At 44.0% G+C, this 14,354-nt stretch overlaps 1 protein-coding gene across 1 annotated transcript in view; it reads left to right on the top strand.

Moving 5' to 3' along the window:
- The first annotated feature begins 4,183 nt into the window (after positions 1-4,183).
- Positions 4,184-14,354, top strand: part of znrf3 (zinc and ring finger 3) — a 63,894-nt gene continuing 53,723 nt past the window's right edge. The window contains exon 1 of the mRNA XM_063017881.1: positions 4,184-4,580. Within this exon, the coding sequence (XP_062873951.1) occupies positions 4,326-4,580 (255 nt within the window). The 5' untranslated portion in view covers positions 4,184-4,325. The remainder of the gene's footprint in view (positions 4,581-14,354) is intronic.

Genomic DNA, 14,354 nt, shown 5'->3' with positions numbered 1-14,354 from the left:
ACCAATCCATCCATCCATCCACAAACCAATCCATCCATCCATCCATCCATCCATTCACAAACCAATCCATCCATCCATCCATCCATTCACAAACCAATCCATCCATCCATCCATCCATCTACAAACCAATCCATCCATCCATCCACAAACCAATCCATCCATCCATCCATCCACAAACCAATCCATCCATCCATCCACAAACCAATCCATCCTTCCATCCATCTACAAACCAATCCATCCATCCATCCATCCATCCACAAACCAATCCATCCATCCATCCATCCATCCACAAACCAATCCATCCTTCTATCCATCTACAAACCAATCCATCCATCCATCCATCCACAAACCAATCCATCCTTCCATCCATCTACAAACCAATCCATCCATCCATCCATCCACAAACCAATCCATCCATCCATCCATCCACAAACCAATCCATCCATCCATCCATCCATCCATCCACAAACCAATCCATCCATCCATCCATCCATCTACAAACCAATCCATCCATCCATCCATTCACAAACCAATCCATCCATCCATCCACAAACCAATCCATCCATCTATCCATCCACAAACCAATCCATCCATCCATCCATCCACAAACCAATCCATCCATCCATCCATCCATCTACAAACCAATCCATCCATCCATCCATCCATTCACAAACCAATCCATCCATCCATCCATCCATCCATCTACAAACCAATCCATCCATCCATCCATCCATTCACAAACCAATCCATCCATCCATCCATCCATCTACAAACTAATCCATCCATCCATCCATTCACAAACCAATCCATCCATCCATCCACAAACCAATCCATCCATCTATCCATCCACAAACCAATCCATCCATCCATCCATCCACAAACCAATCCATCCATCCATCCATCCATCTACAAACCAATCCATCCATCCATCCATTCACAAACCAATCCATCCATCCATCCATCTATCCATCCACAAACCAATCCATCCATCCATCAATCCATCCATCCATCCATCTACAAACCAATCCATCCATTAATCTATCCATTTATTTATCTATCTGTCATTCATTAGTCCATCCATCCACTTATTCATCCACCCATCCATCTGTTATGTATTGTCTGCTGTAATAATTTTCCCTTTAGCTTGTAACTGACATAGAAGAAGAAAAAGCATGTCTGTATGATGAGCACTATATGGCCAAAGGTATGTAGACATCTCTCCACAATACTGAGTGTTTTACTCACAGCTTTACACCCATCCTTGTTCACCACCCAGCCTTCAGTTTACACTCTTTATACTCACTCATCATCTGTTCATACTGACTCCTCACAGTCATATATGTTAGTTTTACATTTTACACTGCTACTGTTTTTTTTGGAATAAATTAAAACAGTAAAACATTAAATATCATTTTTGTTCTTCTGAGGGGTTAAAGGTGGCCCCAGAGTTGGGGACAGGGTTCAGCGTCAGTCTGAGGCCTCCACGTTCTCTTCTCCGGCCGAGACTCGGTGACTCTAAAATGAAGCAGAGCTTTGATGTTCAGGAACACGAGCACATGGTGGAGTGAAGGAGCTCATGTTGAAGCGTTCACACATGGACCGAGTTGTTATCGAAAGCAGGCGCATGCAGGGGTGCATGTGTGGAATCTGCATGTGTCTGGATCTGATTGTACGACGTCTATCATAGCGATGGGTTCCGCTTCCCTGGACTCACTGACCGGCTGATAGCACCGCTGTGAATTCGAACCCTGGATCTCTGCAGTAGCAAGCGAGTATAATATACCGCCACGCCACCTGAGTGCCCACATGTCTGTATTATAATGTTGGTTCAGACCAAAAATCATTTCCTCACCAAGTAAAATGTAGAAGCGGATCTAACCGAAACCTCTTTCAGCTCCTGTGATGAAGTACAAAGATGATTTGGGGTTCTCAGACGCCCCCCCCCCCAGACACTGTACCTTGTTATTATAGTAAGTCATTAGGGACCCTCGGTTTCCTGTGAACAAACCGACTCCAGACGATGGAACAGATCCAGACTGGAGACAGATGAGCTCGGTGTTTTAATATCAGGACCATTTCAGCATTTTACATGTTTAATATTTAACCACTTTATTATTATTATTATTACTACTACTACTATTAGTAGTATTTATTATTGTCAATATTTTACTTTTATTATCATTATTAATTATTAATAATATTATGAATTATGATATTTTCATCATAATTTTTACCATTTTCATTTTTATTAATATTGTTATTATAGTTTTTATTAATATTATCAATATTCATTAATATTATACTGAATTTAAAAATCCAAACAACCCTACTGCTCCTGCTACACTCATAAAAGAAGAACACCCACTATCATATAAAATAATTATAAACTTATGAATATAAAATAATAAATGTTTGTAATAAATAGGTGTTCCTAATTAGTGCTCACCAGCCAGCAGAGGTCACAATTGCAGCAGCAATAAGAAACCCCATTTGATCACCATACCCTCAGACAATGCTAGTTTTGCCTGTTGGGCACCTGACCAGGTTGATATGATGGAACATAATACCAACTGTAGTGGCGTTATGCGCATGGGTAGCGCAGAGGTCTAATGGGCTGGTTCACCACCACTGAGATCTGAGTTCAAATCTCAGCTGTGCTGTCAACCGGTCGGACTCCTACACAGACACACGATAGAGAGTCAAGCAGGGATGCTTCATCGCTGCTGTACTTACTGCCTCTGCTGCCCGGTTGCAGCGCCTGCACAAAGGGTGGTTAATCACGGAGGGCAGCCCGTGGCTCTCCGTAAACATGTTAAAGTATATTATTATTATATTTTATTTTATTATTACTATTATTCTTCAGCAGCTGTATTGTATTGTAACAAGCTCATCCACCATGGAGACCACGGCTACGGAATCATGTCCTTCTACCTTCCCAAATTTGGCCTGCAGAGGGGGCATGGAGGCACAGATGATTGATGATTCAGTTTCTTTTAACTGACACCTGCTGTCAAGTTGTTAATAATAATAATAATAATCATCATCATCATCATCATTATAGTAGTAATAACAATAATAATAACAACAATAATAATAATAGTAATAATAATAATAATTGTAATAATAAGATTAATAATCATCATAGTAATAACAATAATAGGAATAATAATAATAAAAATAGTAATAGTAATAATAATAATAAAAAATAGGAATAATAATAATAATAAAAATAGGAATAATAATAATAATAATAAAAATAGGAATAATAATAATAATAATAAAAATAGGAATAATAATAATAATAATAATAATAATAAAAATAGGAATAACAGGAATAGAAACAATAATAGAAAGAATAGCTACAATAATAATAAGTGATTTATTATTATTATTATTATTGTTGTTTTGTTGTTGTTATTATTATTATTGTTGTTGTTTTGTTGTTGTTGTTGTTATTATTATTGTTATTATTATTATTATTATCTAAATAATAAAATGACAGTGTCTGATTTTTTCCCTCTTTTATTTTATTCCTTTTTTTTTTACTTTTGACTTCAGTTCTTTGATGCACGTTTTATAAATGATCTTGTCATTACTATTTTGAACTCTAATGAGCTGAGAAAGCCAGAAAAACAATGGACGCGGATGTGTTGGCTTTAAAACGTGAACCTGTAGCTTCTGTAAACTTGTCAATAACGAGCTGAGGTTCGTTCCTCTTAAGGTGGTCTGGATCCCGACTTCCCTCACAGCCATGAGAAGGTTATTATACTGAGAGCAGTTAGAACATTTATATCTCCTCAGTTTCCTGCAGTGTTGTGATGTTTCAGATTTATTATTATTTAATGGTTTATTTGCTTTAGAAAACAGGTGCACGTCCGGTGTGGATGTAAAACAGGGTCGGGTACGTGCGTGGAGGAACTGTGCGGTGCGACCTTAACAGGAGGAATGAAGCGGGCCGGGTTAGATCTGGTGGGTGGAGACATGAGAAGGACAAAAAAAATCTATTACAACATCACGTGTCCAGAGATCAAAGGAACAGAGAGAGAGAGAGAGAGAGAGAGAGAATGGTGAGAAATGTGAGAAAGCAGCAGTAGAGAAGAGAGAAGCAATGCCACTGTCAATACCAGTACTAATACCAGTAATACCACCAGTAATACCAGTACTCATACCAGTGCAGCTCTGATCCAGCACCACTGCTTCTGTTGTTTTCTTTTGACTGGATTCACTTCGATTCTCTGTTTGATTCCCTCTGGATTCGGAAACGATGTTCGAACCCGCAGCTCGGATCCGGCCGGTCAGATGAGGTTGAGGATGAAGGTGTGAGGATGAGGATGGTGGCGGCGGTGAGGATGATGAGGTCGAGACTGAGGATGGTGCTCGTGTGCCCGGGCTCGGTGTGGACGGTGTGGTCGGTGTTGCTCTGCCTCCTGCTCGGCGTTTCGGCCAAGGACACGGCCTTCGTGGAGGTGGTGCTGTTCGAGTCGAGTCCGAGCGGGGATTACACCACCTACAGCACCGGGCTGCAGGGCCGCTTCTCCCGCGCCGGGGCCACCAGCAGCGCCGAGGGGGAGATCGTGCAGGTATTTCAGCTGGTTCTTCTCCCGGGGGTTTGAATGCTGGAGCTCCGTGTTGGAGATCCTCCGTGCTCGTGGGCTTGTGGAGCACGCGTGGAAAAGTTTGTGGAGCTGGAGGGATCTGACGCGGCTGCGTGTTTTTGCTGGTCTTGGTCGCTTCTTCTGGCTTTTCTTTTCATTCCTGTGCGCGTTTGAACATGACGATCACGATTCTGAAGAACGATTATTGATCAAGTTGGTGTTTTGTTGGAGGAACGAGGTATTTGTTTTGGAAATGTGGCTTCAGAAGTGTGTTGGACGTGTTCTGGTCACCATGAAGCTCCACACGCGTTTCAGTTCGATTCCATGATCGTCCACATGCTTCTGTAGACCAACATTTCCAGTTCAGTCCAGCAGTTCAGTCCAGCAGAAGTCCATGCAGTGAGCAGGACCTTGTTGGACGTGTGTTTTCTTCTGCTCTGAATGGCTTCAAACACTCTTTATTTAAAACGTTTGGAATCGTTGATTGTTTTCCGAAGCGATAAACCTGCTTTTGATTTGTGATCTGAAGTTCTGAGGCTGGTTGTGGACGTTCTGGACTTCTCAGGGTGGAACTTCTTCCTCTGCACATGTGAGCACATTTCATGACGTTGTGAATGTGTAGACTCTTGTGCAGCCTAAACCGCTTCGGTTCGGTACTTTTTGGTTCCAGCTCGATCGGAAACGTGGATTTCGGTTTTGTGGTGTTTTGGTCAGGACGCGTCTGTTTGATTTCTGGATGAACATGGCACTGGAGTGTTTGTTTGTTCTTCTGAATTTGCTTGTTTGTTTAGAGATCAAAGAGATCCGCTCCGAGTTTTGGTTTTAATGTTGCGTTATTTCCCCAGCAACGCTTTTGATTAAGCCGCTTTGATCTTGTGCTTTCTTCTTCGCTTTAAGCATTTTACTGGGTTTAATAGTAACTTAAGCTTTTTTAAATCATGTTTTGCTGGTTTATTATTTATTTGTTTGTTAGATTGAAGCGTTTAGAGGAGAGTTTTGGTTGCCGTGTAGCTCTGAAGAACCTTTCATGATCTCTTCTGGTGCTGTGATTATTTCCTCTACATTTAGACCCTCATCTGATCTCCTGTGTCATATCTAATCTAATATTTTATTATTTGATCGTTTTTAAAAGCAGGAATTGTTCTGCTGTTGCGCTCACTGCGGTGATTGAAACACTTCAGCCTGAAGCTTGACCTACTCGATTATAATATATAATTTATAATAATTTGTAGTTTGGCTGATTTAGAAAGTGTGTTTAGGTTTTGTTTAGACTCTGATCACTTCAGATATTCCTCTGAGCTCCTGGCTGAAGCCCTACACACATGTTTGATTCGATTATCTGATCTGTGATTGATTTCTAACTGTTGTGAGCATCTGATTGTACTGATCGTACTGATGCTTCAAATTTTTATGCATTATTACACCCTGTTAAAGTTCCGGTCGTGAATTTGCTCATGGTGCCTCAAGGTTTTCCAAGCAGGATCCTCAGAAATGTGAGGCCTGAAGTGTTCAGGACACTTTTGTTGAGATGTTTTACTGTTTTCAGACTCGATAGTGATAAATGTGAGTCCGTGAAGTGTGCTGGACACGCCACTGGTGCATTATGGTCATCATTCTGACCTCTGATCTCCAGTCCGAACCCTTGTGTTGGTTTATAATACGTTTGTAGTGCTTTCAGTGTTCAGAAACCCACTAATTCTTCCATTTGGTACGAGGTGCGAGTCTGAAAGTCTTTTTTTATTTTATATGCGACCCTAAACCCAGTTTTAAGGTTCCGCTCTAAACCCTGTCCTGTTTCTATATGGTATAATATGAATATCTCACAGTTCGAAGCAGCTCGGCTCGGTTTTGTCTCTGTATTGTGGGATTAAGCTTGTTTTTCAGCACACTGGACTTTCTTTTCAGTTCTTTTTAGTTCCTGTTTAGGATCTTGTGCGTTCTCATGAAGTCTAAACAATAATCACGACTTCCAGGAGATTTTTCTGTGTGTTTTGGATACTTGCGGCTCCGTTCAGGTTTCTTTAAGGGCTGTGATGTCACCATAACAGCCATAACATTATAACCACCTCCTTCTTTCTACACTCACTGTCCATTTTATCAGCTCCACTTACCATATAGAAGCACTTTGTAGTTCTACAATTACTGACTGTAGTCCATCTGTTTCTCTGCATATCAGGACCCCCACAGAGCAGGTATTATTTAGGTGGTGGATGATTCTCAGCACTGCAGTGACACTGACATGGTGGTGGTGTGTTAGTGTGTGTTGTGCTGGTATGAGTGGATCAGACACAGCAGCCCTGCTGGAGTTTTTAAACACCGTGTCCACTCACTGTCCACTCTATTAGACACTCCTACCCAGTCGGTCCACCTTGTAGATGTAAAGTCAGAGACGATCGCTCATCTATTGCTGCTGTTTGAGTCGCTCATCTTCTAGACCTTCATCAGTGGGCACAGGACGCTGCCCACGGGGCGCTGTTGGCTGGATGTTTTTGTTTGGTGGACTATTCTCAGTCCAGCAGTGACAGTGAGGTGTTTAAGAACTCCAGCAGCACTGCTGTGTCTGATCCACTCATACCAGCACAACACACACTAACACACCACCACCATGTCAGTTCATGAGGTGTTTTGGATCAGGTTCTTCCTTCTTGCTCTCCAGCCTCTGAGCTCTTGGTAAGATAAAGCTTGCTCGACTGTAGACAGTGATTTCTGTGTCCCAGCAGCTTCGTATTCCGTTCCTACCTGTGCAGCTTTGTTAGGTCTACACCCTACAGCCTAAAGCATGTGGACACCTAAACGTAAACGTTCCAAAAGCACCAGCAGTTACATAGCTGAGCCCCGTGTTTATTCTGGGATGGATTTTCACTAGACTTTGGACTGCGCCTGTGGGATTTTGTGTCCATTTAGGTCGAGACCTGGAGTGAAACTGATGCCCCAGTGAATCCTAAAGGTTTTCAGGCTGCTGGAGTTCCTTCACACCAAGCTCAACAAATCCTGGAGCACTTGGTGGCCAGGGGTGGATCTTGTGAGGATCTTCCTGGACAGGAAACTGCCATCCCCAAACTGTTGCCCCTGTGGGATCGTCTTCACTTTTTGAGGCTCTCGCACCTTGAGCTCTCTTTGCACCTCTGTACAGCAGGATACGGCTCATCTGCACAACCTGTCCAAACTTCTGATTTGAGGTTCCTATCAAGCTTCTGAATGTGCTTCTGTAGCCTCAAAGGTTCACGTGGAGTGTAGGTGGGTTGTAGGAACAAGTTACTCAGTACTGTGGGTTCGGATGGGTTTTCATGAAGGTTCTGTTTGATTCTGAGCTCCTCCAGACGTCCTGATCACGAGAACTTGGCTGCAAATATTTATATTTCGTTTTTTAAAAGCGATACGCTCAGGTCCGAGCCCCTGAAGCTGGTAGGACGTCTCGCTAGGTGTGTGTTCATCACAGTGTAGGTTTTGTTAGCTTTAAAACTCAAGATGAAATAAATAGACAGAAAGAAAACACCTGTTTCGCCGTTACATGACACACACACGTGGCAGTAATACCCAAATACAGCTTCTTTCAGCTGCTCGTGTATTCAGGGGTCGCTCTCTGGACCGTTCTGGTTTATATACCTTCAGAAGCCCTTCCTGATGCCACCCTTGGTATTATATCCAGGCTCAGGACCTGATGGGTGCACTTCCCAATACCTAGGCCGTTCAGCCTCTTCCTCCTGTCAGACATAGCTGTTCATGTCTGTGTGGACGCCTGGCTGTCCGATAGCACCGCTGAGATTGGAACCTCGGGGCTTGAAGTGGTGCACTAGCATATTTTACTGCTGCGCAGTAAAACCTCGAGTTTATTATACAACAGAGTGTTGTTGGGCTTAGAAACATACCCCAACTCTGACCATGAAGCTGATCTTCTGATCGATCGAACTTCGGATCAGGTGCTTCCTATTTGCTCTCCAGCCTGTGAGACCTTGGTAAGATAAAGCTGGCTTGACTGTAAACAGTGATACCTGTCTGTCTGACCACGTGGAGTGATTTTCCAGTGATAGGTCGCCCACCATGGCAGACCTGTGTGTGTAGGACATGAGATTAGGGAGGTCCTGGGTACCGTGCTCGGTCCGCTCCGGTTTCTCAGAGTCGGATGGTGGATGGATGTAAAATGTCGGTGCCCTGAAGGCCGGCGTGGCAGAAACGCTCCTGCGTTCGGTTATACTGGGATGATTTTTGATGGGAAGCAAATGTGGAATGCACGCACGTTGCATAACACTTGGAGCCTCCGGCGCTCTTCAGATTTAGATCCGGGGGCATTTTTAGAGCCGCGGTTATCTTCGGCGCTCCGGTCTGGACGTTTGTGAAATGCAGCCTAATTGCATGGCTGAGAGCAACCCTGGCATTTGCTGGTTTGTGAGGGACCCGTTCTGGAGCTGCGGCGCATTCGCTGCGCTCTTTGTTTAGGACGCGGCGTCTTTCTTCCTCTCTCCGGCTTCTTCGCCTTGACCTCATGTGGTCGACATGAGAGGAGTGAAAAAATGTGGCTTTTTTCCTGGTTTATTTGTGACTGGTTCCACCCAGCGTGTGTGTGTGTGTGTGCGTGTGTGTGTGTGTGCTGGATGTCGCACCAGCATGTGATTATGAACACTTTAAAGCGCCACTGTGACGAGGTGGATCACATCCATCAAACTGACATGTGGTGATCAGCGTGTGAGCGGCTGCGCCGGACGCTTTACGCCACCGCCGGGATGTTCTGATGTTTAGTCTCGTCGTGTGTGTGTTCAGCGCGGGCAGGGAGACGCCGCGGCTTTACGTCGAGAGAGCCGCAGACGCTCGGCTTCGCTTTAGGTTCACGTCCAGTTTAACGTGATGCCACCTCGCGGCAGAAACTCCCAGAGACGCCCGTCTGTCAGCCGTGTACTCCCAACACACCTGTACCAAATGTTCCAGGTGATGGAAATGTTCTCGCAGCATATTGGACTTCGCAGGGTATACAAGGGTATATCAGTGCGAACCGTGACGCGTCATCCAGGTTTTAGAGCATAGAGAAGCAACAATGACTGTACAGTTTATCATATCAAATATACTGTATAAATAAAGTTTTAAAATGTTAACATTTATTTTGTGTGCGTGTGTAAATACTGACAAATTAAACACTGGTAATCCGGCTGCTAGTTTAATTTTCACTCGTGTAACTAAACATCTGATCTACAGGAGTGGAGAGGACTAAAACGATACGGAACCAAAAAGACCATGACTTGGGGAAGAAAATATTCCATGATCCTGTAGAGCTGGGGGGTATGATGGTACGTTCTGTAGACCTCGTACGGTATGGATTTTTCATATACGGCCATACATACACAGTTAATACAACAGCTGTAGCTTTAGTTAACAGCAAATCATATAATATTGATCGCCGCTAAAAGCGTTATGGAGCGGCCGCTCAGGTGGTGCAGGAGTAAAACACACGTTAGAACACCAGAGCTGGGATCTCGAATACATCGTATCGAGTCTCGGCTCAATGCAACTACGACCTCTGCATATGCACCCGTCAAAATGCAGGTGATGCGATGCATACGGCTGCTGTCTATGTGTCGGAGGGGGCGTGGGTTAGCTTCGTTCTCCTCAGTCAGAGCGGGGATCGGCATTGGTGGAGAGGAAGCAATCCCGCAATCGGGCAACTGGACGTGCAAAAAAAGGGAGAAAATGCATAAACAAAATATAAAGAAATAATAATAATAAATGGAGTGCTGCAGATTAGGTACAGCTCACTTGTTAACCAGGTAGCGTTAGCATAACCGTGTTAACAGATGAAAGAGGTTTCCTCAATATGGTGCAAAGAAACGAGCCGTGTCGGCAGGTTAGAAGGTTATTTTGGTTCCGACACAGATTAAAACACTTTATACTTTATACTATAACATTAAAACCACCTCCTTGTTTCTACACTCACTGTCCATTTTATCAGCTCCACTTACCATATAGAAGCACTTTGTAGTTCTACAATTACTGACTGTAGTCCATCTGTTTCTCTGCATGCTTTGTTGGCCCCCTTTCACCCTGTTCTTCAATGGTCAGGACCCCCACAGGACCCCCACAGAGCAGGTATTATTTAGGTGCTGGATGATTCTCAGCACTGCAGTGACACTGACATGGTGGTGGTGTGTTAGTGTGTGTTGTGCTGGTATGAGTGGATCAGACACAGCAGCGCTGCTGGAGTTTTTAAATACCGTGTCCACTCACTGTCCACTCTATTAGACACTCCTACCTAGTCGGTCCACCTTGTAGATGTAAAGTCAGAGACGATCGCTCATCTATTGCTGCTGTTTGAGTCGCTCATCTTCTAGACCTTCATCAGTGGGCACAGGACGCTGCCCACGGGGCGCTGTTGGCTGGATGTTTTTGTTTGGTGGACTATTCTCAGTCCAGCAGTGACAGTGAGGTGTTTAAGAACTCCAGCAGCGCTGCTGTGTCTGATCCATGTGTTGACATGCTGTTAAACCAACAAATAAACTAAACATCTGCAAACGTTTAACTCATAGTCGTCTCATATCACTGATCGCTGATCGATGCATTTTGCATAGAACGAACATCTGTAACAGCAGCGCAAATCCTCACGGTTAATCTACACGCTCCTATAATCGTGTTAGTGCTGTTGATGGCGCATCCTCGGCTCCCAAAGACTGGTGCAAACGTGACCGGTTCTCTAAAAAGCACCAAAGTTCTAAAAGCCAGAATAGAACCGGTTCAAGATCCAGAGTTCTTTTGGTTGAAGTGGATTTTGGATGTCCTAATAGGTTCCGTTTCGACTCCTGTTCCGGCTGACGCGGTTCTTCCTCCTCGCGGTCGGTTCCGTCTCCTCTGCACCTGACATCACACCCTAAATACGATTCGTATCACCGAGATCTCCTTGGCGGTGCTGAACCTGGACAGAAGCCTCTTGTCGGGCCTGATGTTGCCTGCTAGTCTCACCCCGAGACCCCGAGCGCGGCGCCGGGGCCAAAGCAAACACACGCTCCCCGTGTCGGCCGGTTCGTGTGTGTGTGCTGAGAAAATTGGCTGGACGAGGATAAAACACGAAGCCGCTGATGTTTCACCTTCTGAACTCTGGCTGTTAGCAGACGAGACTGAAAATAGCCGTGGAGCGCAGTGACGGGTCTCCTGGAGCGGACCTGCACCCCTGGGTCTTCAAACCGCACAAACCCACGGGATTTCAAACAGTAACGGGCGCCAAATCCTGACCGGAACCTTCCTGACGTTCCTCTGGTTTGTTTTGGACAGAAACGGCACAATCTTAGTCCCTAGTACTCCAAATATTCTCCATGTTCAGTGTGGTGGTGGTGGAGGTGGTCTCAGGATGTTCTTCTGTTTGATGAACTGAAGTACTGAAGGTTTGAGCCTTTATAATTCAGGAATAGCATCCAGTACTGAAGGTTTGAACCTTTATATTCAGTAGTAGCATCCAGTACTGAAGGTTTGAGGCTCTATATTCAGGAATTGCATCCAGTACTGAAGGTTTGAACCTTTATATTCAGTAGTAGCATCCAGTACTGAAGGTTTGAACCTTTAAATTCAGGAATAGCATCCAGTACTGAAGGTTTGAACCTTTATATTCAGTAGTAGCATCCAGTACTGTAGGTTTGAACCTTTATATTCAGTAGTAGCATCCAGTACTGAAGGTTTGAACCTTTATATTCAGTAGTAGCACCCAGTACTGAAGGTTTGGGGCTCTATATTCAGGAATAGCATCCAGTACTGAAGGTTTGAGTCTCTATAATTCTGGAATAGCATCCAGTACTGAAGGTTTGAACCTTTATATTCAGTAGTAGCATCCAGTACTGAAGGTTTGAGGCTCTATATTCAGGAATAGCATCCAGTACTGAAGGTTTGAGGCTCTATATTCAGGAATAGCATCCAGTACTGAAGGTTTGAACCTTTATATTCAGTAGTAGCACCCAGTACTGAAGGTTTGAGGCTCTATATTCAGGAATAGCATCCAGTACTGAAGGTTTGAGGCTCTATATTCAGGAATAGCACCCAGTACTGAAGGTTTGAGGCTCTATATTCAGGAATAGCATCCAGTACTGAAGGTTTGAGGCTCTATATTCAGGAATAGCATCCAGTACTGAAGGTTTGAGGCTCTATATTCAGGAATAGCATCCAGTACTGAAGGTTTGAGGCTCTATATTCAGGAATAGCATCCAGTACTGAAGGTTTGAGGCTCTATATTCAGGAATAGCATCCAGTACTGAAGGTTTGAGGCTCTATATTCAGGAATAGCATCCAGTACTGAAGGTTTGAGGCTCTATATTCAGGAATAGCATCCAGTACTGAAGGTTTGAACCTTTATATTCAGTAGTAGCACCCAGTACTGAAGGTTTGAGGCTCTATATTCAGGAATAGCATCCAGTACTGAAGGTTTGAGGCTCTATATTCAGGAATAGCATCCAGTACTGAAGGTTTGAACCTTTATATTCAGTAGTAGCACCCAGTACTGAAGGTTTGAGGCTCTATATTCAGGAATAGCATCCAGTACTGGAGGTTTGAACCTTTATATTCAGTAGTAGCACCCAGTACTGAAGGTTTGAGGCTCTATATTCAGGAATAGCATCCAGTACTGAAGGTTTGAACCTTTATATTCAGTAGTAGCACCCAGTACTGAAGGTTTGAGGCTCTATATTCAGGAATAGCATCCAGTACTGGAGGTTTGAGTCTCTATAATTCTGGAATAGCATCCAGTACTGAAGGTTTGAACCTTTATATTCAGTAGTAGCATCCAGTACTGAAGGTTTGAGGCTCTATATTCAGGAATAGCATCCAGTACTGAAGGTTTGAGGCTCTATATTGAGGAATAGCATCCAGTACTGAAGGTTTGAGGCTCTATATTCAGGAATAGCATCCAGTACTGAAGGTTTGAGGCTCTATATTCAGGAATAGCATCCAGTACTGAAGGTTTGAGGCTCTATATTCAGGAATAGCATCCAGTACTGAAGGTTTGAACCTTTATATTCAGTAGTAGCACCCAGTACTGAAGGTTTGAGGCTCTATATTCAGGAATAGCATCCAGTACTGAAGGTTTGAGGCTCTATATTCAGTAATAGCATCCAGTACTGAAGGTTTGAGGCTCTATATTCAGGAATAGCATCCAGTACTGAAGGTTTGAACCTTTATATTCAGTAGTAGCACCCAGTACTGAAGGTTTGAGGCGTTCTGGTTTGCTGAGGTGATTGGCGTGTGTGATTAAGTGAACGTGGACGGTTTCTGTCATCTGTGAGTCGGTGTGTGACGTGATCAGCGTGATTTTTCCTTCTGTACAGTAACTTATCCATCAGCTTCTTCACTTCAGACCTGCTTTGAGTCACTCGTCTGTCGGCGGTGTGTGTGTGTGTGTGTGTGTGGTGTGTGTGTGTAAGTGTGTGTGTGTGTGTGTGCATGCATGCATGACTGTTTAAAGTCTCTTGTATAAACAGGAATATTTCATTAGTTGGTGTAGGTTGGGCCGGTGTGTGTGTGGACTTTTAAGATGCATCAAATGTACCTCAGTCATGCTGGAGCAGAATAGGTCCCTCCCTAAACTGTTTGCACATGCCCTGATGTAATCACCCATCAGTAGACTTGTGTACTTGGACTTAAAAAAAGGAAACTACAAACTGGAACTGCTGCTTTGATTGGCGCCTCTGACCGCCACCCCAGACCGCTTCTTTTCACCCGCTGGGTTCCTCGAACATCCAGCCCTGTTTCGGTCGTCGTCCCTCCCCCTACAGACACACAGCCAATTGTGTGTCCATG

The sequence above is a fragment of the Trichomycterus rosablanca genome, chromosome 21, assembly GCF_030014385.1.
Source record: "Trichomycterus rosablanca isolate fTriRos1 chromosome 21, fTriRos1.hap1, whole genome shotgun sequence".
Classification (NCBI taxonomy): Eukaryota; Metazoa; Chordata; class Actinopteri; order Siluriformes; family Trichomycteridae; genus Trichomycterus; species Trichomycterus rosablanca.
The sequence above is the reverse complement of the archived record's forward strand: the minus strand, read 5'-3'. Positions and strand labels throughout refer to the sequence as shown.